This window comes from Salmo trutta, chromosome 6 (assembly GCF_901001165.1).
Source record: "Salmo trutta chromosome 6, fSalTru1.1, whole genome shotgun sequence".
Classification (NCBI taxonomy): Eukaryota; Metazoa; Chordata; class Actinopteri; order Salmoniformes; family Salmonidae; genus Salmo; species Salmo trutta.
In genome coordinates, this window is record NC_042962.1 from 28,792,728 (window position 1) to 28,818,551 (window position 25,824).

Sequence of the window (25,824 nt, forward strand, 5' to 3'; positions counted from 1 at the left end):
AGAAGCCAAACACCTTGAAAATATGGATACAACTTCCTCCACGCTTGTACATTATCATAATTCATATACACGCCACTAGAAATCCCTGCATTAGCATGTTTCTGTTAGACGACACATCTTGATAAAATACACCATATTACTGGCCTACTAATGTACCTGGACCTTGTAGGAAAAAAAACCCATAACTGATCCAAATAGTTGTCCAATCAGGCAGGCTAGATGCAGTTCTAAATGAATATGCACTCAAAACAGCAGGCTTTTGAGCAGTTATTCAAAGGACAGACTATTCACTGTAGTTTACAGCCTACTGAGACTAGACTAGAGTTTTGCACTCACCTGGAAACAATAATAACATTTTTCATTACATTGTGTTGTTGTAGCCTAGGTAATATACATTTCTTGTCCCACAAAAACTGAACCAATACAGGGACTGTACACAGGGACTGGGTAACAGGTGTATACAATCGAGCATACAGCCATGCAATTCCCATAGACAAACATTGGCAGTAGAATGGCCTTACTGAAGAGCTCAGTGACTTTCAACGTGGCAGCGTCATAGGAGGCCACATTTTTCTGCCCTGCTAGAGCTGCCCTGGTCAACTGTAAGTGCTGTTATTGTGAAGTGGAAAAGTCTAGGAGTAACAACGGCTCAGCCGCGAAGTGGTAGGCCCCACAAGCTCACAGAACTGGGCCACCGAGTGCTGAAACACGTACCTGGTAAAAATCATGTAACATGTAACACATGTATCATGTAACACTTACAACCGAGTTCCAAACTGCCTCTGGAAGCAACGTCAGCACAAGAACTATTCGCCTGGAGCTTCATGAAATGGGTTTCCATGGCTGAGCAGCCGTACACAAGCCTAAGATCACCATGCGCAATGCCAAGCATCGGCTGGAGTGGTGTAAAGCTCACCACCATTGGACTCTGGAGCAGTGGAAACGCGTTCCCTGGAGTGATGAATCACGCTTCACCATCTGGCAGTCTGATGGATGAATCTGGATTTGGTGGATGCCAGGAGAACGCTACCTGCTCAAATACGTAGTGCCAAGACTAAAGTGTGGTGGAGCAGGAATAATGGTCTGGGGCTGTTTTTCATGGTTCGTGCTAGACCCCTTAGTTCCAGTGAAGGGAAATCTTAAGGCTAGAGCATACAATTACATTCTAGAAGATTCTTTGCTTCCAACTTTGGGAAAGGCCCTTTCCTGTTTCAGCATGGCAATGCCCCCATGTAGAAAGCGAGGTCCATACAAAAAAATGGTTTGTCGAGATCAGTGTGGAAGAACTTGACTGACCTGCACAGAGCCTTGACCTCAACCCCATCGAACACCTTTAGGATGAATTGGAACGCCAACTGCGAGCCAGGCCTAATCGCACAACATCAGTGCCCAACCTCACTAATGCTCGTGGCTGAATGGAAGTCCCCGCAGAAATTTTCCGACATCTAGTGGGAAGCCTTCCCAGAGGAGTGGAGGCTTATAGCAACAAAGGGGGGACCAACCCCATATTAATGCCCATGATTTTGGAATGAGATGTTCAATGACCTGGTGTCCATGGTCATGTAGTGTATCTTTTGCTGTGTAAATTGACTGGATATATTCACTGCAGTAATGAGCCTAACATTGAGCTTATGAATTATGGCCTAATATGCATACGCTTCTAACTTAGGCTATAGGCTACATCTCAAGCCTGTCTGTCTTCATTGTTCTGTTGCGCAATTACGTACCTGGTCTCTCCGCTGCCCCAGGAAAAGTCCAAGGAAAAGTCCCAGGAAAAGCCAGACTACAAAAGCATGCTAGTGTTGGGTTCGACATTTTGAACATTGAGATATTAAATAAATGATAGAGAAGAAGTGTAGAATCGAAGGAGAAAGTTAAGGGTTCTCTATAGAAAGCCAGAAGGCTCTGGAATGTGTTTGATGGAGGAGAGGAGAGCGACGTGTTGATATAGGGAAGGCAGATGGATATCTGTGGATTAGGTGAAGGAGGGGTTGAGGTCAGCAAATGAGGGGTGAGGTCAGTTCCCCTTAAGGGAGTAAGTATCTGGTTACCTTCTTCCTGTTGAGCATGAGATGTAAGGATTGGAGAGAAGGAGTGTCTTAAGTGGGATATAAATATCTGGATGGGACAAATGTCGGGTTGTCTGATTACAGCTGTACAGAACCTTTGGGAAGAATTAAACTTGGTTAAAGCTTCTCTAGTGTCCGTGGGTTATTTACTCTGAAAAATAAGAACCTAACACTAGACACCTATTTTGACTTATTTTCTTTAGCCCACCAATAGCCTATTGGAGGAGAGATGCACGCTTGCTCTTGCTTGCTGAATCTACTATAGGCTACAGAATTAAGAACGGGCAGGGAGTTGGAAAGGAGAAGCCCAAATGTTCCTATAGTAGGCCTATCTTAACACTGATAGGCTGCATCCTGACAAAATACACCATATGAGTGGTACATTTCTAGTACCTTACATTTACATTTAAGTCATTTAGCAGACGCTCTTATCCAGAGCGACTTACATTCACCTTATGATATCCAGTGGAACAACCACTTTACAATAGTGCATCTAAATCTTTTACGTTGAGCGGTTTTTCAAATTAGCATACATAACTGCATTTTACAGCCTATGGACAATAATTGTGTACTCATTGCACTGTGTTGTTGTAGCCCAGGTATAATAATTTTCTTGTCTAAAAACAGAGGCCTGTGCCTAATCAATAGTGGAGCTTTGTGTGCCCGGGGACCACAGAGCGCAGCATGGAGAAACAAACACAGATCTTGCACTTTGACAGGTAAATATTTAGCCTATAGCCCTAATATTTAGCTAATGAATGGCCTAATATCTAGCTAACATTTAGCTTCTTGCTTTGGCTACACATCACTAGCCTCTCTCTTCCAGCTCTACCCGTGCTCAATAGGCTATAGGCTACTCAAGCCTCTCCATTCCCCTTTTTGTGAAATCCCAGGAAAAGCTATAGGCTACAAAAGCTAAAGGACATTTGTTTAGATAATTTTTTATACTAGGCCTAATAGCCTATTTTGGGTTAAGAAGCAGGCTTGCTCATTGCTGAATGTAAAACAGGCCTACAGCATAGAAAATGCATGTCGGGGAAAGTTGAGGAGAGAAAGTGCATTGGTGTGATAACATTTGGCCGGTTATGATAACATTGTTGCACTGATGCATTGCAAATAGTTGCACTGGACAGACAGACCCAAAGGAATTGACGACCATTAGAAAAATGGAAATCACTTGTAAACCACTTGAGCAACGACATGCTATAAAAGATGCACAGTGTAACCGGGCCTGTGTGTAGCTGGTGTAGAGAGTCAGGCGCAGGACAGCAGATATGAGTAATCAATGTATTTACTCAAGTATACACAAATACAACACAGTATACCGAGCCCACAATAATGGAACCTATACAAGACAATCAATCACTCACAAACAACCATGGGGGGACAGAGGGTTAAATAATGAACAAGTAATTGGGGGATTGAAACCAGGTGTGTAAAACAAAGACAAAACAAATGGAAAATAAAAAGTGGATCGGCGATGGCTAGAAAGCCGGTGACGTCAACCGCCGAACTCCGCCCGAACAAGGAGAGGGACCAACTTCGGCAGAAGTCGTGACAGTACCTCCCCCCCCTTGACGCACGGCTCCAGCAGCGTGCCGGCACCGGCCTCGGGGATGACCCGGAGGACGAGGCGCAGGGCGATCCGGGTGGAGACGGTGGAACTCCCGCAGCAACGAAGGGTCCAAGACGTCCTCCACCGGCACCCAGCATCTCTCCTCCGGACCGTACCCCTCCAACTCCATGAGGTACTGAAGGCCCCTCGCCCGACACCTCGAGTCCAGGATGGCTCAAACAGCATACGCCGGGGCCCCCTCGATGTCCAGAGGGGGCGGAGGAACCTTCCGCACCTCAGACTCCTGGAGTGGACCAGCCACCACCGGCCTGAGGAGAGACACATGGAACGAGGGATTAATACGGTAATCTGGGGGAAGCTGTAACCTGTAGCATACCTCGTTTAGTCTCCTCAGGACTTTGAATGGCCCCACAAACCGCGGACCCAGCTTCCGGCAGGGCAGGCGGAGGGGCAGGTTTCGGGTCGAGAGCCAGACCCGGTCCCCCGGTGCGAACACCGGGGCCTCACTGTGGTGGCAGTCGGCGCTCGCCTTCTGCCGCCTCTCAGCCCATTGCAGGTGCACATGAGCGGCGTCCTAGGTCTCTTCCGAGCGCTTAAACCATTCGTCCACCGCAGGAGCTTCGATCTGGCTCTGATGCCAAGGTGCCAGAACCTGCTGATACCCCAGTACGCACTGGAAGGGGGAGAGGTTAGTGGAGGAGTGGCGGAGTGAGTTTTGGGCCATCTCTGCCCAGAGGATGAACGCCGCCAACTCCCACGGCCGGTCCTGGCAATATGACCACAGAAACCTACCCACATCCTGGTTTACTCTTTCTACCTGCCCGTTACTCTCGGGGTGAAAACCTGAGGTGAGGCTGACCGAGACCCCCAGATGTTCCATGAACGCCCTCCATACCCTGGACGTGAACTTGGGACCCCGATCAGAGACTATGTCCTCAGGCACCCCATGGTGCCAGAAGACATGAGTGAACTGGGCCTCCGCAGTCTGTAGGGCCGTAGGGAGACCGGGCAAAGGGAAAAAACGGAATGGACTTAGAAAACCGATCCACAACAACCAGGATCATGGTGGAAGATCCGTCAGGAAGTCCACCGACAGGTGCGACCACGGCCATTGTGGAACGGGTAGGGGTTGTAACTTACCTCTGGGCAGGTGCCTGGGAGCCTTGCACTGGGCACACACCGAGCAGGAGGAAACATAAACCCTCACGTCCTTGGCCAAGGTGGACCACCAGTACTTCCCACTAAGGCAATGCACCGCCCGACCGATGCTAGGATGACCAGAGGAGGGTGACGTGTGGGCCCAATAGATCAAACGGTCGCGGACAGCAGACGGAACGTACAGACGCCCAGCTGGACACTGGGGGGGAGTGGGCTTTGTGAATAACGCCCGCTCGATGTCCGCTTCCAGCTCCCACACCACCGGTGCCACCAGGCAAGAGGCCAGAAGTATGGGAGTGTGATCCATGGACTGCTCCTCTGTGTCATATATCCGGGACAGTGCGTCTGCCTTAGCGTTCTGGGAACCTGGTCTGTAGGAGAGAGTGAAAACAAAACGGGTAAAGAACATGGCCCACCTTGCCTGGCGAGGGTTCAGTCTCCTCGCCGCCCGGATGTACTCCAGATTGCGGTGGTGGTCAGTCCAGATGAGAAAAGGGTGTTTAGCCCCCTCAAGCCAATGTCTCCACGCTTTCATAGCCTTGACAACAGCCAACAGCTCCCGGTCCCCCACATCATATTTTCGCTCCGCAGGGCTGAGCTTCTTCGAAAAGAAAGCACGGGGCGGAGCTTTGGTGGCGTGCCCGAGCGCTGAGAGAGCACGGCTCCTATCCCAGCCTCGGACGCGTCCACCTCCACTATGAACACCAAAGAGGGATCCGGATGAGCCAGCACGGGAGCCGAGGTAAACAGAGCTTTCAGGTGACCAAAAGCCCTGTCTGCCTCAGCTGACCACTGCAGTCGCACTGGTCCCCCCTTCAGCAGTGAGGTAATGGGAGCCGCTACCTGACCAAAACCCCAGATAAACCTCCGATAGTAGTTGGCAAATCCTAGAAACCGCTGCACTTCCTTTACCGTGGTGGGAGTCGGCCAATTACGCACGGCTGAAATGCGGTCACTCTCCATCTCCACCCCTGAAGTGGAAATGCGGTACCCTAGGAAGGAGACGGACTGTTGGAAGAACAGACACTTCTCAGCCTTGATGTACAGGTCATGCTCCAACAGTCTACCAAGCACTCTGCGCACCAGGGACACATGCTCGGCGCATGTAGCGGAGAATATCAGAATGTCGTCGATATACACCACTACACCCTGCCCGTGCAGGTCCCGGAAAATCTTGTCAACAAAGGCCTGGAAGACTGATGAAGCATTCATCAACCCGAACGGCACGACGAGGTACTCATAGTGCCCTGAGGTGGTACTAAATGCCGTCTTCCACTCGTCCCCCTCCCGGATACGCACCAGGTTGTAAGCACTCCTGAGATCCAATTTTGTGAAGAAGCGCACCCCGTGCATTGACTCGATTGCACTGGCAATGAGAGGCAGCGGGTAGCTGTACCTCACTATGATCTGATTGATACCCCGATAGTCAATGCACGGGCGCAGACCTCCATCCTTCTTCTTCACAAAAAATAAACTCGAGGAGGCAGGTGAAGTGGAAGGCAGAATGTATCCCTGCCCCAGGGAATCGGAGACATGTGTTTCCATAGCCGCCGTCTCCTCCTGTGACAGAGGATACACGTGACTCCTGGGAAGTGCTGCGTCTACCAGGAGATTTATCGCACAATCCCCCCGTCGATGGGGTGGTAATTGTGTCGCCTTCTTCTTACAGAAGGCGAGAGCCAAATCGGCATATTCTGATGGGATGCGCACGGTGGAGACCTGGTCTGGACGTTCCACTGTAGTCGCACCGATGGAAACTCCCACACACCTTCCTAAGCACTCTCATGACCACCCCTTGAGAGCCCTCTGTTGCCACGAAATAGTGGGGTTATGACAGGCCAACCAGGGTAGGCCCAGCACCACGGGAAACGCAGGAGAATCAATAAGGAAGAGACTGATTCTCTCCTTGTGACCCTCCTGCGTAACAATGCTTAGTGGAGCGGTGGCCTCCCTAATTAGCCTTGACCCTAATGGTTGCCTATCTAGGGAGTGCATAGGGAAGGGCATATCCACAGGAAAAAGGGGAATCCCTAAACTATGGGCACCTGAACGGTCAATAGAATTCCCAGCTGCGCCTGAATCTACGAGCGAGCGCCTTATGCTGGGAATGCGGGGAAAACTCAGGAAATGTAATAAACACATACATGTGAGCAACAGGGGGCTCTGGGTGAGCCTGGTGCCGACTCACCTGGGGTGACACGATAGTGCCCTGCCTGCTGCCTCGACTCCCTGAGGAACCCCCCCAGCACCGACCAGCAGTGTGCCCTCTGCGGCCACAGATGGTGCAGGGAATGGCCCCTCCTTTGGTCGCCCTAAGCGCAGCACCTCCCAGCTCCATGGGCGTCAGAGCGGAGGTGCTAGGGGATGGAAATGACAGACCCCGATCCGGGCGTCCGCTGGTAGCCAGCAGGTTGTCCAGCCGGATGGACAGGTCCACCAACTGGTCCAACGTGAGGGTGGTGTCCTGGCAGGCCAACTCCCGACGGACGTCCTCACACAGACTGCACCGTTAGTGATCGATCAGGGCCCTGTCGTTCCATCCTGCGCTGGCGGTCAGGTGGAACAGACGTTCACCCGCCGCTCGACCCTCAGGCGGGTGGTTGAAAACTGCCCGAAAGTGGCGGGTGAACTCTGTGTAATGGTCCACCGGCGCGTTTCCTTCACTCCATATGGCGTTGGCCCACTCCAGGGCTTTGCCTGAGAGGCAGGAGACAAGGGCTGACACGCTTTCACATCCCGAAGGAGCCGGGTGGACGGTCGCCAGCTAGAGTTTCAGCTGGAGCAGGAACCCCTGGCATCCGGCAGCCGTCCCATCATGCTCCCTCGGGAGCGCGAGTCGAATTCCGCTGGGACCGGGAGAAGGAGGGGTGGACAGTGGGGCCTGCTGTAGTGGGGCTGGTGGAGGCACTGGACGATCTCCTCCTCTCTCCCAACGATCCATCGTCTGCAGCACGCGATCCACGGCGGTGCCCAGACGTTGCAACATGGTCGTGTGCTGCTGGACTCGCTCCTCTACTGCCACAGGGAGGGCATCTGCTTCTGTTGACTCCATTTGAAAAGGTGAGTGATTCTGTAACCGGGCCTGTGTGTAGCTGGTGTAGAGAGTCAGGCGCAGGACAGCAGATATGAGTAATCAACATATTTACTCAAGTATACACAAATACAACACAGTATACCGAGCCCACAATAACGGGCCGTATACAAGACAAACAATCACTCACAAACAACCATGGGGGAACAGAGGGTTAAATAATGAACAAGTAATTGGGGGATTGAAACCAGGTGTGTAAAACAAAGACAAAACAAATGGAAAATGAAAAGTGGATCGGCGATGGCTAGAAAGCCGGTGACGTTGGCCGCCAAACGCCGCCCGAACAAGGAGAGGGACCGACTTCGGCGGAAGTCGTGACACACAGGCTAAACAGTGGTTGTTGCTGAATTGCTACATTTAAAAAATTAGTTATTATATTATTTTTCAATAGGCCTGTACATTGAAGTATTATTTGCAGTTGCCACTATGACAATGAACAACACACCCTGAAAGCACTTAATAGTCTTGTGTTACCACCTTATTAATAGGCATGATGCAGTAGGATGCGTCCCACCTACTCAACAGCCAGTGTAATCCCGTGGCGCGATATTCAAATACCTTAGAAATGCTATTACTTCAATTTCTCAAACATATGACTATTTTACACCATTTTAAAGACAAGACTCTAGTTAATCTAACCACACTGTCCGATTTCAAAAAAGGCTTTACAACGAAAGCAAAACATTAGATTGTCAGCAGAGTACCCAGCCAGAAATAATCAGACACCCATTTTTCAAGCTAGCATATAATGTCACATAAACCCAAACCACAGCTAAATGCAGCACTAACCTTTGATGATCTTCATCAGATGACAATCCTAGGACATTATGTTATACAATACATGCATGTTTTGTTCAATCAAGTTCATATTTATATCAAAAAACAGCTTTTTACATTAGCATGTGACTAGCATGTGACTAGCATTCCCACCGAACACTTCCGGTGAATTTACTAAATTACTCACGATAAACGTTCACAAAAAACATAACAATTATTTTAAGAATTATAGATACAGAACTCCTTTATGCACTCGCTATGTCCGATTTTAAAATAGCTTTTCGGTGAAAGCACATTTTGCAATATTCTGAGTAGATAGCCCGGCAGTCACAGGCTAGCTATTTTGACACCCACCAAGTGTGGTACTCACCAAACTCCGATTTACTATTAGAAAAGTTTGATTACCTTTGCTGTTCTTCGTCAGAATGCACTCCCAGGGCTTCTACTTCAATAACAAATGTTGGTTTGGTTCCAAATAATCCATAGTTATATCCAAATAGCGGCGTTTTGTTCATGCGTTCAAGACACTATCCGAAGGGTAAAGAAGGGTGACGCGCCCGAAGCGTTTCGTGACAAAAAATTTCAAAATATTCCATTACCGTACTTCGAAGCATGTCAACCGCTGTTTAAAATTCATTTTTATGCTATTTTTCTCGTAAAAAAGCGATAATATTCCGACCGGGAGTCGTTGTTTTCGTTCAAAGAGAGAGAAAGTAAACATGGTGTCGGCTCATTCACGCGCCTCCAGTCTCATTGTACTCTGATCGACCACTATCAAAATGCGCTAATGTTTTTCAGCCAGGGCCTGCAAAGCCACCATTCATCTTTCTGGCGCCTTCTGAGAGCCTATGGGAGCGTTAGAAAATGTCACGTCATGCCAGAGATCCCCTGTTTTGGTTAGAGATGATCAAGAAGGCCATGAAATGGTCAGAGAGAGCGCTTCCTGTTTGGAATCGTCTCAGGTTTTGGCCTGCCAAATGAGTTCTGTTATACTCAAATGAGTTCTGTTATACTCACAGACACCATTCAAACAGTTTTAGAAACTTTAGGGTGTTTTCTATCCAAATCAAACAATTATATGCATATTCTAGTTACTGGGCAGGAGTAGTAACCAGATTAAATCGGGTACGTTTTTTATCCGGCCGTGCAAATACTGCCCCCTATCCTCAACAGGTTAACTATTACACAACTAAAGTTATTATCACAACATAATTCCTAGTAGGTCTAGTTAACAATAGCGAACTTCAATGAAATAAATATATAGATTACACTTAATTTCATTTACTTGACTTTAATACCCTATAAATTGACTCTGTCAAATAATTTACTCTGGCAAGTTTGCCACCAGCACGCTGCAGTAGGGAAGTAAAACAGAAGTCGAATCCATCACTTCCGCTGTTTGACTGTGTCCATATCAACATTCGAAAATTAGGATGGATACAGTATGTACAGTAGATCAGTATACAGATTTGTACAGATATGACAGTTAATTTGAAAGCCATACAATGTTTGCATATCAAGCATACAGAAACACATAGTTGACTATGTGCTTACGCCACTCCCTGCAGATATCAGTAAAACACAGACCTACATAAAACACATTACAAACTGAACTACAGTATCAGTGATGTGGTTGTTTTCATTTGACAAGTATGTCCAAGCTTCTGTGCGGTCAGTTGCTGTGGTAATTGGATAGCGAATTAACTGTGGTTCGGGTGTGGTTTGGTTTATAGCCATTTTTATAACGTCACCTTTCCACTAAAATGAAAAGGGAGAGTCATGCTGCGCAGAACAGAGAAAGTCTGTCTTCCTCCCAAATGGCACCCAATTCCCTATTTAGGGCACTACTTTTGACCAGAGCCCTATGGGCCCTGGTCAAAAGTAGTGCACTATAAAGGGAGAAGGGTGCCATTTAGGACACAACCGCCGTGTGATGTTATAGAGGTCAGCATGTAGTGGCAATGAAAAACAAAAGCTGTTTATTCTCAACTCCCACCTTTTCATCAATCTTCACTGACACTGTATTAAAACAACTGCCTGTTTTTGGGAGAAGGACTGTCCCCTTTCATTGAAGACCTGGAAGTTCGACCTTTGTATTGAAGGCATTGTTTGCAGAAAACGGGATCCCCCTTTATAGTGAATGGAAAAATGTCAATCTTCATGGTCAATCTTCATGTAAATATTTTTTTTTAGAAGACAATCAATTGCTTTTAATACACCAGATGTATGTCCTTCAACCAACTATTTTAAAAATCATACACAGAAGAAGTTCTAAGGAAAATGTGGTTGCTAATGGCAGCCTGCAGTACCCCGGTCAACCTTCAACTTGAGTTACTCAATGGGAGGGGGCAGCACCTAGCTAGCCGGCAACATCACTTCCAGGAGTTGCTCAAACTGCGCATGGTACGTCTTCATGAGACATCATCTTATCTGACTTAATTTGGCTTCAATGCGCTATTGAGTCTTCACATTGGAATGAATGGTGTCAGGTGACCAATAGCTTTGTCCATTCATAGTAATTGGGTTACAAACACGTAGGCCAACACCACGTGACAAGATGTTATTTCTTACATTATTTGTTCAGAACGTTTGTAGTATTATTACCTACAGCCGAAATTAACTTTTGGACATTAGATCGGTAATCACTCAGAAGAAATTCCACCAGAAATGTGACTTCCCTGACTTGGATCCTTTGAATGGACTTCCTGAGGCAGTCCCATTCATCCCAGGTTCTACAAAAAAACATTGACAGCGGAGAAGAGGGAGGAGAAGTGGGGTACTTGTCCGAATTACCTTTCCGAGATAATTTTCTTTGGTTGTCACTGCTGTATATATTCCCACCCAAGCCGACATCCCAACAGCTCTCAAGGAATTACATTGGACTTGAAACTGGAAACCGCATATCCTGAGGCTGCATTTACTGTAGCTGGGGACTTTAACAAAGGAAATCTGAGGAAAACGCTCCCGAAATTCAATCAACACATCTCCTGTGCTACACGTGGAGAGAACACGGTGACCATTGTTACTTTCCCTTCCGGGACAGTTACAAGGCCCTCTCCCACCCTCCCTTTGGCAAATCCTCCCCACCTATAGACAGAAACTTAAGCAGGAATCACCCATGGTAAGGACTGTTCAACGTTGGTCTGACCAATCGGAATCTACGCTTTAAGACTGCTCACGCGGACTGGGAACTGTTCTGGGACGTCTCTTCGAATAGTATTGACGTTTACACTGACTGTGACTGGGTTCATCAGGAAATGCATAGAGGATATTGTTCATACTGTGACGATTAGAACTTATCCAAACCAAAAAACGCGGATAGATGAGCAGTATTCGCACAAAATTGAAAGTGCATTTAACCACGGCAATGTAACTGAGAACATGGACGTGTACAAACAGACCAGCTATGACCTTCGTAGGGCTAGAGGCAAAAACGACAGTATAGGGCTAAAGTGGAGTCAACGGCTCAGAAACGAGATGCATGTGGCAGCGACTTGAGACAAAAGGGTAAGCCAGCACTGTTGTGGGCCCCCACCGCTCACGAGGATTGTATGCTCCCAATCTCCGTGGCCGTAAGACATTCAAGCGTGTTAACCCTCGCAAGCCGCATCTTCCGAGCATGTGCAGACCAGCTGGCTGGAGTGTTTACGGACATATTCCATCGCTCCCTATCCCAGTCTGTTGTCCCCACTTGCTTCAAGATGTCGACAATTGTTCCTGTACCCAAGAAAGCGAAGGTAACTGAGCTAAATTACTATCACTCGGTTGAATACACTTACACTACCGTTCAACTTAGAAATGTCCTTGCTTTTGAAAGAAAAGCACATTTTTTGTCCATTAAAGTAACATCAAATTGATCAGAAATACAGTGTAGACATTGTTAATGTAAATGACTATTGTAGCTGGAAACGGACAATTTTTTTATGGAATATCTACATAGGCCCATTATCAGCAACCATCACTCCTGTGTTCCAATGCCATGTTGTGTTAGCTAATCCAAGTTTCTAATTTTAAAAGACTAATTGATCATTAGAAAACACTTTTGCAATTATGTTAGCACAGCTGAAAACTGTTGTTCTGATTAAAGAAGCAATAAAACTAGCCTTCTTTAGACTAGTTGAGTATCTGGAGCATCAGCATCTGTGGGTTCGATTACAGGCTCAAAATGGCAAGAAAGACCTTTCTTCTGAAACTCGTCAGTCTATTCTTGTTCTGAGAAATGAAGGCTATTCCATGCGAGAAATTGCCAAGAAACTGAAGATCTCATACAACACTGTGTACTACTCCCTTCACAAAACAGCTCCCTGTTCACCCATGAGTGAGTGGCCAGGCACGTCTCCAACTCAAACTCAGCACATCACTGAAGTCATGAAATGGTCCCTTCACACCGACAGCATGGTGAAGAAGGCGCAACAGCGCCTCTTCAACCTCAGGAGGCTGAAGAAATTTGGCTCGGCCCATAAGAACCTCACAAACTTCTACAGACGCACCACTGAGAGCATTCTGGGCTGTATCACCGCCTTATACAGCAACTGCACCGCCTACAACCGCAGGGCTCTCCAGAGGGTAATGTGGTCAGCCCAAAACATGGACCGAGAGACTGATCAACAGCTTCTATCTCCAGGGCATCAGACTATTAAACAGTCATCCCGAGCCAGCCTCCGCCCAGTACCCTGCCCTGCTCCTTAAAGACTGCTGCCGTATGTACATAGAGTCATTGAAGACTGGTCACTTTAATAATGTTTACATACTGTTTTAACCACTTTATATGTATATACTGTATTCTAGTCATGGCTCACCCTATATAACTACTGCTGTATACACATTTTCTATTCACATACTGTCTATACACACCATTCACATACATACATATTTTGGAATCTGGTTCGAAAGCTTAATTCCTGAAATTCGATCCATTTTGCCATGGTGTTTTGTAATGTGTATTTAAATACTTTATTCTCAACATAGCTTATTCTACTATTTCTACAACTGTACATTGCATTTTAGTTACACTGCTTATACACACACACACACACACACACACACACACACACACACACACACACACACACACACACACACACACGTATTTCTATACCGGATTCTTGACATATCTCACTCTAAAATACAGTGCCTTCAGAATATTCTTGCCACTTGACTTATTCCACATTTGTTGTGTTACAGCCTGAATTCAACATTTATTAAATATTTTTTTCTTCTCATAATGACAATTTCAAAACATGTTTTTGAAATGTTGGCAAATTAAGTGAAAATGAAATACAGAAATAACTAATTTACATAAGTATTTACACACCTTTGCTATGACACTCCAAAATGAGCTCAGTTGCATCCAATTTCCTTTGACCATCCTTGAGATGGCACTACAACTTGATTGGAGTCCACATGTGGCCAATTCAATTGTTTGGGCATGATTTAGGAAGAACCACACCTGTCTATATAAAGGTCCCACAGTTGACAGTGCATATCAGAGCAGAAACTATACCATCAAGTCCAAGGAACTGTCTGTAGATCTCCGCGATAGAATTGTGATGAGGCATATATCTGGGGAAGGGAATACATTTTTTATAAAAACTGGGAAATTGAAAAAATATGGAAACTACCCAGACTCGACTCTGCCTAGAGCTCTGCATTTCAATATTTATTTTTAATTTATATTTTGGGGATTTGACCATGTCTGTACCATGTCATAATAAATCTTAGCAGGTGATATAACCAACAACCCAAAACAAATAAAACAAATAACACTTTAATACTGTTCAAAGTAGTCCTGGTATATATAAATGTACTTGGCTAATCAAGTTATTCTGATTCTAGTCCAACAAATTGCTGCGCTACAGCAATTACAACACTAGCAGTCATTATACAGTATACATTTCAGTTCTCTATTTTATGAAACTAGTCCGATAACCACCCAGTATGATATCAAATGTCTCATTACGAAGGCCCTCTCTACAAGCAACAAAACAGCCATGCACTTGTTTGGCCCTGACACTTTATTATCGAAAGATATATGATGCTCCAGTTTGACCAATGAAAATCACTGCCATAAAACCTACACCGTTCAATAATCAGCTCCAGATTTGTTATCTACATATGAGTGAAGGGGGGGGCATGCTTGAGCCAGCACATCCAGAGGCAAGGGTGGGGAGGGGGAGAGAGAGAGAGAGAGAGAGAGAGAGAGAGAGAGAGAGAGAGAGAGAGAGAGAGAGAGAGAGAGAGCGCGAGAGAGAGAGAGAGAGAGAGAGAGAGAGAGAGAGACAAACCGTCATTAACAAAGCCATCACTTACAGGGAGATGAAGAGTCCCCTAAGCAAGCTGGTCCTGGGGCTCGGATCACAAACACAAACAGACCCGACAGAGCCCTAGGACAGCAACACAATTAGACCCAACCAAATCATGAGAAAACAAAAAGATAATTACTTGACATATTGGAAAGATTTTACAAGAAAACCAGAGCAAACTAGAATGCTATTTGGCCCTAAACAGAGCGTACACAGTGGCAGAATACCTGACAACTGTGACTGACCCAAAATTAAGGAAAGCTTTGACTACGTACAGACTCAGTGAGCATAGCCTTGCTATTAAGAAAGGCCGCCGTTGGCAGACCTGGCTCTCAATAGAAGACAGGCTATGTGCACACTGCCCACAAAATGAGGTGGAAACTGAGCTGCACTTCCTAACCTCCTGCCAAATGTATGACCATATTAGAGACACATATTTCCCCCAGATTACACAGACCCACAAATTATTTCAACACAAATTCAATTTTGATAAACTCTCATATCTATTGGGGGAAATACCACAGTGTGCAATCACAGCGGCAAGATTTGTGACCTGTTGCCACAAGAAAAGGGCAACCAGTGAAGAACAAACACCATTGTAAATACAAATCTATATGTTTATCTATATTCCCTTTTGTACTTTAACTATTTGCACATCATCACAACACTGTATATAGACATATGACATTTGAAATATCTTTATTATTTTGGAACTTTTATGAGTGTAATGTTTACTATTCATTTTTCATTGTTTATTTCACTTTAGTTTATTATCTATTTCACTTGCTATTGCAATGTAAACATATGTTTCCCACGCCAATAAATCCCCTTGAATTTAATTGAGAGAGAGGACAGAGGAAAGGCATCGGTCTACACAGGACAAAGGAATAGCAAATTAGCCACCAGACATCGTTAAATCATAATGCTATTTTTTACCTTGCATGGACCACAAGCTTCACACAGACAGGATTGTAAAATGCAGACACTTGACTTTCGTCGACGGCGGTAAAGACAGACTTGTCAAGGCTCATTAATAGCATTGTCTCTGAGCTGGGTAAAGACGGAGCACGGGGAGAGTAATTGGCGTTATCATGTCAGGAAAAGGCAGAGTCCTTTAACGGCTCAATCTCCTGTATCTCCAGAAGTAATTACTGCTACCGCAGGCAGAAGCAAAGAAGAGAGAACAATCTGGGAAGAAGCTTGGAAACAAAGAGTGGTGGATGGATAGTCGTTTTTATCATTCCTCCTGGCCCTTGGGAGTCATAGTGCTGTTTATTAAGCAATCCATCTCTGACTGGGCTCTGGTGCTAAGACTCTGTTCCCTGTGCTGGTTTAATGAGACACACTCCAGCAGGCTGGCTGGAGTGTGGAAGGTGGAAACAGGCCAGAGGTTGGACAGCTAATGCTGTAACTGTACATCATAATTGGGTCAAAATGATCACACTCAATCAGAGAACGGAACGCATCATGATGCAACGGCTCACAGTGCTGTTTGATCAAGCATTTTCGACGGAAATATACTGTAGGACTGAGCATGCCAATATTTAACAAATGTTGACATACAGTAGCAATCCATTCTAAACAATTTAACTCATTGGCATTACAATCAATGACAAAACTCAGCTTCAGCAGTAGTAGTAGAAACACGTAGCACGTTTAAGAAGTCACTTCATTTCACTGTTGAGGTCAACCCGGGACTTACATTGCAGAACTTCATTCGTCCAGGAAAGCTGAGATTGTACCCAGGTTTGATTACGTGCACATCTTTTGAATATTTACATTTTTCTGACAGGCCAGTACTTATCTGACAGAAGGTAATATCAATTAAGTTTCTAAACATTTCTTAGTAGACAACACTAGGGAAATTAAAATGGAGCATTCAAAGTGCCAGCTGAGACTTGTTAATTAGCCGTGTGAAGGATTCATGGGACACTTTATAACTCAGACGGGCTGGCGTCATTTAAAAAAGAAGAAAGAAACGTTAGCCACGCATGGAGGGCAAAACCCCTGGGGGGTTTCGCCCTCGTTTGTTTGGGGGAAGACACCATGAAACAACTAAACTACCATCTGCTACTGTTTTCATAAGTACAATAGCTTTGTTATTATTAATGTAATGTTAACAACAGTACTTTCCTTATGACTGTGATTCATATCAAAAGGAAAACAACAGGCTTTGTTTTTTGGTGTTATAACCTAGTCACTTGGAACATTGTGAAATGTGGAATTCTGGGTTGATCCTTCTTATTAAGCAGGTGCCCGGCACAAATAGATCAATGACGGTTGAATGAAAGCGTACACACACACACACACACTTTTATTAGCACACACACACACACACACACACACACACACACACACATTCAGTGCATTCGGAAAGTATTCAGACCCCTTGACTTTTTCCACTTTGTTACATTACAGCCTTATTCTAAAATATATATGTTTTAATCCCTCAATCTACACACAATAGTCCATAATGACAAAGCAAAAACTGGTTGAGAAATGCTTGCATATTTGTGAAAAATAAAAAAACTGAAATATCATATTTACATAAGTATTCAGACCCTTTACTCAGTACTTCATTGAAGCACCTTCTGCAGCCTCAAGTCTTCGTGGGCATGACGCTACAAGCTTGGCACACCTGTATTTGGGGAGTTTCTCCCATTCTTCTCTGCAGATCCTCTCAAGCTCTGTCAGGTTGGATGGGGAACGCTGCTGCACAGCTATTTTCAGGTCTCTCCAGAGATTCAAGTCCGGGCTCTGGCTGGGCCACTCAAGGACATTCAAAGATTTGTCCAGAAGCCACTCCTGCATTGTCTTGGCTGTGTGCTTAGGGTCATTGTCCTGCTGGAAGTTGATCCTTCACCCCAGTCTGAGGTCCTGAGCGCTCTGGAACAGGTTTTCATCAAGAATCTCTCTGTACTTTGCTCCGTTCATCTTTCCCTCGATCCTGACTAGTCTCCCAGTCCCTGCCATTGAAAAACATCCCCACAGCATGATACTGCCACCACCATGCTTCACCGTAGGGATGGTGCCAGGTTTCCTCCAGATGTGACACTTGGGATTCAGGCCAAAGAGTTCAATCTTGGTTTCATCAGATCAGAGAATCATGTTTCTCATGGTCAGTCTTTTAGGTGCTTTTGGCCAACTCCAAGCGGGCTGTCATGTACCTTTTACTGAGGAGTGGCTTCCATCTGGCCACTCTACCATAAAGGCCTGATTGGTGGAGTGCTGCAGAGATGGTTGTCAATCTGGAATGTTCTCCCATCTCCACAGAGGAACTCTGGAGCTCTGTCAGAGTGACCATCAGGTTCTTGGTCACCTCCTTGACCAAGGCCCTTCTCCCCTGATTGCTCAGTTTGGTGGGGTGGCCAGCTCTAGGAAAAGTCTTGGTGGTTCTAAACTTCTTCCATTTAAGAATGGAGGCCACTGTGTTCTTGGGGACCTTCAATGCTGCAGAAATGTTTTGGTACCCTTCCCCAAATCTGTGCCTCAACACGATCCTGTCTAGGAGCTCTACAGACAATTCCTTCGACCTCAGTTATAGAAACTGCTCAAGGATGATCAATGGAAAAGGGATGCACCTGAGCTCAATTGAGGCTCATAGCAAAGGGTCTGAATACTTATGTAGAAGGTATTTCTAATTTTAAATTAGTATAAAAAAATTAAATACAAAATGTTTTCACTGTCATTATGGGGAATTGTGTGTAGATTGGATTTAATATCGTTTTTTTCATCATTTTAGAATAAGGCTGTAACAAAATGTGGAAAAAGTGAAAAGGTCTGAATACTTTTCCGAATGCACTGTACATTTATACGAGCAGACACACCAAACCATATTTCTATTAACTGTCATTGTGATTCTAATACAGCATAGACATCTCTGGATGATTGTCACGCAGATTACCACACCATTTTCTGCTTGGGTTGAAAATCCAAGTCGAATCAGAATCATTCATAATGTAAAACAGCCATGAAATGAGAGAACACACTTGTCCCAGTCTGTGTGATTTGACTATGCATGTGGTCTGCTTCTTGAGATGCATTGGCCTCAGTCTTTGTGCCAAAGAAGTGGACCCCTGAGAATGAAATCACTGCCATTAAGACATTATTGTGCACTTGAACCTAACTGTATGGAGTCCCAGCATTCCCTGCACTCAAACCAACCTCAACCGCAGGAGAGTGATAGATGTGACTGAATTTGAGCGGGTGTTCAGCACTGCTCAGCGAGCCCTCGACTTGGAACAATCGATTTCTCGAGAGCAAAGATTATTGCACACCGTTGATTTTGTTATGAAACACAGAGAGAGAGACAGAGAGAGAGAGAGAGAGAGAGAGAGAGAGAGAGAGAGAGAGACTACAGAGAAACTAAACGTAATTACTTTTCGGAAGAATATAGACACCAAATCGAACAAAGAAAACAAAGGACGTAACTCAGTTTGTTGTCAGTGGGCTTCTAGTATATTTAAGACAGATACACAGTCTTTCAAAACACTTTGCTCCAGATTGCGTCTCCAACAAAGCTACCTTGATTATTTATTTCATGAGCCCCTGTATTGCCAATGAAAATGTGCATGTTTTCACATCCTTACATCCATTTAGCTTTTTAAAAAAATGGGGAGAAACACCAATATTGGCCCGACATTGTGTTTTTCAAAGGTTTCTTTGTTTTTGATCATTCGAAAGAGTTTGCAAGAGAGAAAATATTGTATTTCACAGTAATTCATGGAGAAGCGAGCCAGCTGTAGCCCAGTCTTGATTAGACGAGGCCCAGAAGTGTAGCTGACTCGAAACCTCTGCTGCCTGCTGTCTGGTCAATAATAATGTATTCCTTGATTCAGCCCTACCCTCGTAAGCAGAGTGAATGTGAGACTACAGAGTCTGGCAACGCAAGATATAATAATGTTATTATATAACCAACTGAAATAATTCCAATACACATCATTCCATGGCAGGTCATCCCTGTGGTGTTCTGTAGTATGACAGGCCTATAAGATAAAACTGTCAAGAAGTGTAAAAAGCTACTGCAATACAGTGGAAAAACACTATTGGGCTCTTGATCAAACGTGGGGACAGGGGAGCATAATACTTTACCAAAAAAAAAAAACTGCTGTAGGAAGTGAAACTTGACAACCCTCAAATATGTACACGCATTTCCATATTCAGTTTGATAGATCTGTATAATCATTTCTGAATGGCACGAGGCAATCCACCAGGATCATCGAAACATGGGCTTGCTGATGCATCACAAACCAGACGGTCTGATCTGCCAATACATTTGATGACAGTTCCCCACAGGAGACTGTCAACATCACAACACTGTATCCCCTAGCTGCAGCCTGTCACACAGAGAGAGGGGGAGAGATGGAGGGGAGAGGGGGAGGAGAAGGAGTAAGACTGGGGTGTATTCATCATGCCGACTCTGTTGCAAAACGTTTATTAAACGGAAGCAAACGGAACGAAACGGGGCGGGACCTACCTGAATTTGTCCAATAGAAAACTGTTGGTTTGCTCTGTTTTCTTCCGTTTGGTTCTTAAAAACGGTAAACGATTTCCGGAATGAATACGCCCCTGTTGTAATTACAGCCTGTCAGAGGGTGAGGGATGGAGGTCGGGAGGAAATGTGAAGAGAGGGACCAGAGGAGAAGGAGGAGAGGGAGGAAGCCTGTCACATCTGACAGAAGGAACTGTCTCTCAGGGGTGTGTGAAGAAGAACAGCATTCTGAGGCACTCTGAGACCTGACCCCAAGACCCCTACAGTATCTGACATCCACACAGTCTGACTAGGCGTGAGAGACAGTCACAACTTATTCCCTCTTTACATCCAGAAGCATCAACACAACTATCTTTCCCCAAACTCAGAAAAAGTCAGGTAGGTATGTCACTGATTAGGATAGCACAGCTATCAGCAAAAACGTATGTATTAAAGGGGGATCGTATACCAGGTAGAGTCCTGGGGGCACCACATTTTCGTTAATTTACAACTCGTGTTTTAAGTGGTAAATTGGTTGACACAGGAGTAAAATGGTAGCAAATATCGTACATGTCCTCAAATATCTTAACAGCAAATCCCTCTTAACACAATGGGGGGGGGGGGCCCATCCTGCATTCCCGACCCCACATCAATCCCCCCAGTTCCCCAGCTCACCTGAGCCTGTCCTCCTCCTTCTTCCTCAGCTTCATGTCCCTCTGCACCACCTTCAGCACGTGCTCTGCCTCATCGTCCGTCAAGCCCGACAGGTCCAGCTTGCGCCCCATCTCTCCTGGCCTTGCCAACGCCACGGAGTACTGCTGCAGGGGGGCACTCGGGAGGCCGGGGCAGGGACAACCCTGCACAGGGGAGGAGGTAGAGGGGATTTAGAGAGAGAAGTGGTGGAGACGGTCCATAACTGTGTCTATCAAGACTTCCTACATTAAATGTTCCAGCGGTTTTGCATTGTGTTATGTTGTACTGTAGTGTATTGATGACTAGGGATGCATGCTATATCGGTAAGCATATCGGAATCCGATGATATTAGCTAAAAAATGCCAACATCGGCCCGATGACCAGTTTAATGCCAATGTGCAAAACCGATGTCAAAGCTGACGTGCATACCTATATAACGTAGGTAGATGACGTAATGACTCCACGAAAAATATAGCACTACACGTGCAACACAGCATTCCTAACCTAGCCCACAATGTCTGCTGTGTGGATCTATTTTGAAGTTTCAAAGGAAGATAATAAAAAGACCATCTGCAACGTTTGCGCTGCTATTATTTCCCGAGGGGAAAAAGTGAAATCTTTCATACCACAAACCTAACTACTCATTTGAAAGTGCATCACCCCCAGACGTTCAGTGACTACTTAGAACAAAAGCAGAAAAAAACTAAGCGCACACTTCGAACAACTAAACAATTTCAAGTCGAGCAGTCATTTGAAAGAGTAAGAAAATTTCAGCAAGACAACTCAAAGGCGAAATCCATTAAAGCCAAGATAATGGAATTCATTGCCCTTGACAATCAACCGTTCTCTGTCATGGATGATGTTGGCTTTCGCCGACTGGTCGAACACCTCGCGCCCCGGTACACACTACCAAGTAGGCACTATTTTTCAGATGTTGCCCTACCGGAGTTACACAGTATTGTTGAAATGCACATCCATGAGCTACTTGTCACTGCTATTAGCTTCACGACTGACAATTGGACCAGCGATGTCAGACCCATGAGCATGCCGAGTCTGACAGCACAGTGGGTTGACAAGGATTTCGTACTGAGGAAAGCCGTATTGCATGCTCAAGAATGTGCTGGTTCTCATACCGCTGCTGCCATTTTAATGGCATTTGAGAACATGTTGGAAACTTGTAAACATGAACACACTCCTAGCTTCTTTCGAACAACTGACTCGAGAAATATGCTCATCAACTGCGTCTGCAGCAGATGTGATACCCTCTGTCATGGCATTGAAACGCCTGATCAACAAAATTGCCGACACAGACCGTCGGGTTAAAACTTGCAAAAGTACTCTACTAGAGGCTGTGAACAAGCGATTCAGTGGCATTCTCTCTGAGCCTAATTACTGTGTCGGCACCATGCTCCATGCTAGGTACAAGGGCTGCTACGTCGATGCAGACAAGAAACAGGGTTTACGTGAAATGTTAGACACAGCTGGACAAAATGGAAATGGACACAGTGACAGTGTGCACCGAGTAAGAGGACCCACGACAGAAGAGGCCACAGACAGACAGAGCTGAAACTTCACTGCTTGACATGTATGATGAAATACTGGTTGAGAATGAAACGACTGAACAAATGAACAACAAAACAACACAGCAAGTGAAAGAAATAGGTTTTGATTATGTTTTACTGGTAATGTTGACATACGTAAATGCCAACAAAATAACTTTTTGGTCAGTGTGTGTTTCAACTATTTAACTTAAAAGGCCACTACGAATTTTAAATAAATAAATATCGCTATCGGGTTTTTTGGCAAGGAAAATATTGGATATCGATATCGGCCAAAAATGGCACATCAGTGCATATTGATGACCTCACAAAATGCATTTCTATGTTTGAAACTTACAATAAAGTAATCATATGCTACAAGCATATGAGGGTGGATGCAGCACATCCCTATTGAGTGAGATGAGAGGGGATGGAGATTCATAAGATCCGACAATTATGTGCTACATTATTGACCTAGACTACATGAAGACCCTCTCCGCTCTTCTCCCTCTCACTCTTTACGCAGTCTTGCTCAAGCCTCATCATCAGAACCTTTTTGACAAGGTTTTTTAATTTTATTTATTTTAAAAGGCAAGTCAGTTAAGAACAAATTCTTATTTACAATGACGGCCTAGGAACAGTGGGTTAACTGCCTTGTTCAGGGGCAGAACGGCAGATTTTTACCTTGTCAGCTCGGGGATTCGATCAAGCAACCTTTCAGTTACTGGTCCAATGCTTTAACCACTAGGCTACCTGCCGCCTCTTGGCTACCTGCCGCCCCTTGGCTACCTGCCGCCCCTTGGCTACCTGCCGCCCCTTGGCTACCTGCCGCCCCTAGGCTACCTGCCGCCCCTAGGCTACCTGCCGCCCCTAGGCTACCTGCCGCCCCTAGGCTACCTGCCGCCCCTAGGCTACCTGCAGCTTGGAAGGTAGCCTAGACTGGAAGGTGACAGTTGCCGTTTGCCATGTCAAATCTATCTAATTGGAAATCAAAAGTACTCGTTACATTTTAACAGGAAAATGGTCCAACTCACACACTTATCAAGAGAACATCCCTGGTCATCCCTACTGCCTCTGATCTTTGATTAATACAGGGAATTTTAAATGGTTTATACTTTTACTATTGATACTTACAGTTGAAGTCGGTAGTTTACATACACTTATGTTGGAGTCTTTAAAACTCGTTTTTCAACCACTCCACAAATTTCTTGTTATGGCAAGTCGGTTAGGACATCTACTTTGTGCATGACACAAGTCATTTTTCCAACAAATGTTTACAGATTATTTCACTGTATCACTATTCCAGTGGGTCAGAAATTTACATACACTAAGTTGCCTTTAAACAGCTTGGAAAATTCCAGAAAATGATGTCATGGCTTTAGAAGCTTCTGATAGGCTAATTGACATAATTTGAGTCAATTGGAGGTGTACCTGTGGATGTATTTCAAGGCCTACCTTCAAACTCAGTGCCTCTTTGCTTGACATCATGGGAAAATCAAAAGAAAACAGTCAAGACCTAAGAAAAAAAGCATAATGTTGTGGGGGTGCTTTGCTGCAGGAGGGACTGGTGCACTTCACAAAATAGATGGCATCATGAGGAGGAAAATTATGTGGATATATTGAAGCAACATCTCAAGACATCAGTCAGGAAGTTAAAGCTTGGTCGCAAATGGGTCTTCCAAATGGACAATGACCCCAAGCATACTTCCAAAGTTGTGACAAAATGGTTTAAGGACAACAAAGTCAAGGTATTGGAGTGGCCATCACAAAGCCTGACCTCAATCCTATAGAAAATTTGTGGGCAGAACTGAAAAAGCATGTGCGAGCAAGGAGGCCTACAAACCTGACCCAGTTACACCACCTCTGTCAGGAGGAATGGGACAAAATTCACCCAACTTATTGTGGGAAGCTTGTGGAAGGCTATCCGAAACGTTTGACCCAAGTTAAATAATTTAAAGGCAATGCTACCAAATACTAATTGAGTGTATGTAAACTTCTGACCCACTGGGAATGTGATGAAAGAAATAAAAGCTGAAACAAATCATTCTCTCTACTCTTATTCTGACATTTCACATTCTTAAAATAAAGCGGTGATCCTAACTGACCTAAGACAGGGAATTTTTACTAGGATTAAATGTCAGGAATTGTGAAAAACTGAGTTTAAATGTACTTGGCTAAGGTGTATGTAAACTTCTGACTTCAACTGTAAGTACATTTTAGAAATTCCATTTACTTGTGATACTTAAATATATTTAAAACCAAATACCCAAGTCGTATTTTACTCGGTGACTTTCAATTCTGAGTCATTTTCAATTAAGGTATCTTTACTTTTACTCAAGTATGACAATTTAGTACTTTTTCCACCACTGCTGCTTGACTTGGGCTGGAGCACACCGGTAGTGCGTTCCAGCACCTTAAATGAACTACTACTTGAGTTCCTGCACCTCTTATAGAATATTAGCTTAAAAGTTCCTGCACCTAACACTGCACCAAATACCCAAGTTTCAGACTCCTAATTATCCTTACACCTCTGAAGACTAGCCACTTCCATAACACTCAAAAGTTGGTTTCTCCTTCCACCGATTGGAGGATAGAATCCCTACACTACTGGGGTGCTAATTATTTCACTAAATCAAGAGAAGGCCAAGTGTTTACTATATAAAAATGTTTTTAATTTGTTAAAAAAATACATTATTTATATATATATATATATATATATATATAAAAATAAAGTTTTTGTTGTTGAACAAAATAGGTCAAAAGTCCAATTATAAAATACAACATCTCTAATTAAATACAAATAAGTGTACAAGATAACATAATAAAACAAATACAAATCTAAAAGTAATTAAAAAGTTTAATTAAATAACCCAAAATACAATTGCACTGCATTGCCTGTTTTTATCATGACTTCTCAATACTTGGTTTCTACTTCTTATCATTAAAATATTTTCTGACTTACATGTACACACTCGGAAACAGGCCATTTTAAGCAGTGTAAATATAGCTTAAAACAGTACTGGCACCCAAAATGAGTACCGGCACCTATTGCTAAGTCAGGCACAGTGAATGGGGAAAAAAATACTTCAATACCTCCATCTCCTAATGTCCACAGTGGGAAAGTGTCCTGGCATTTTCTATTGTATATCC

The 25,824-nt window shown here is 44.6% G+C and overlaps 1 protein-coding gene across 1 annotated transcript in view; it reads right to left on the reverse strand.

Annotated features, from left to right (window-relative positions):
* myripb (myosin VIIA and Rab interacting protein b) overlaps positions 1–25,824 on the reverse strand; it is a 184,450-nt gene that overhangs the window by 147,206 nt on the left and 11,420 nt on the right. Inside the window, exon 2 of the mRNA XM_029756087.1 lies at positions 21,119–21,300. Within this exon, the coding sequence (XP_029611947.1) occupies positions 21,119–21,228 (110 nt within the window). The 5' untranslated portion in view covers positions 21,229–21,300. The remainder of the gene's footprint in view (positions 1–21,118; positions 21,301–25,824) is intronic.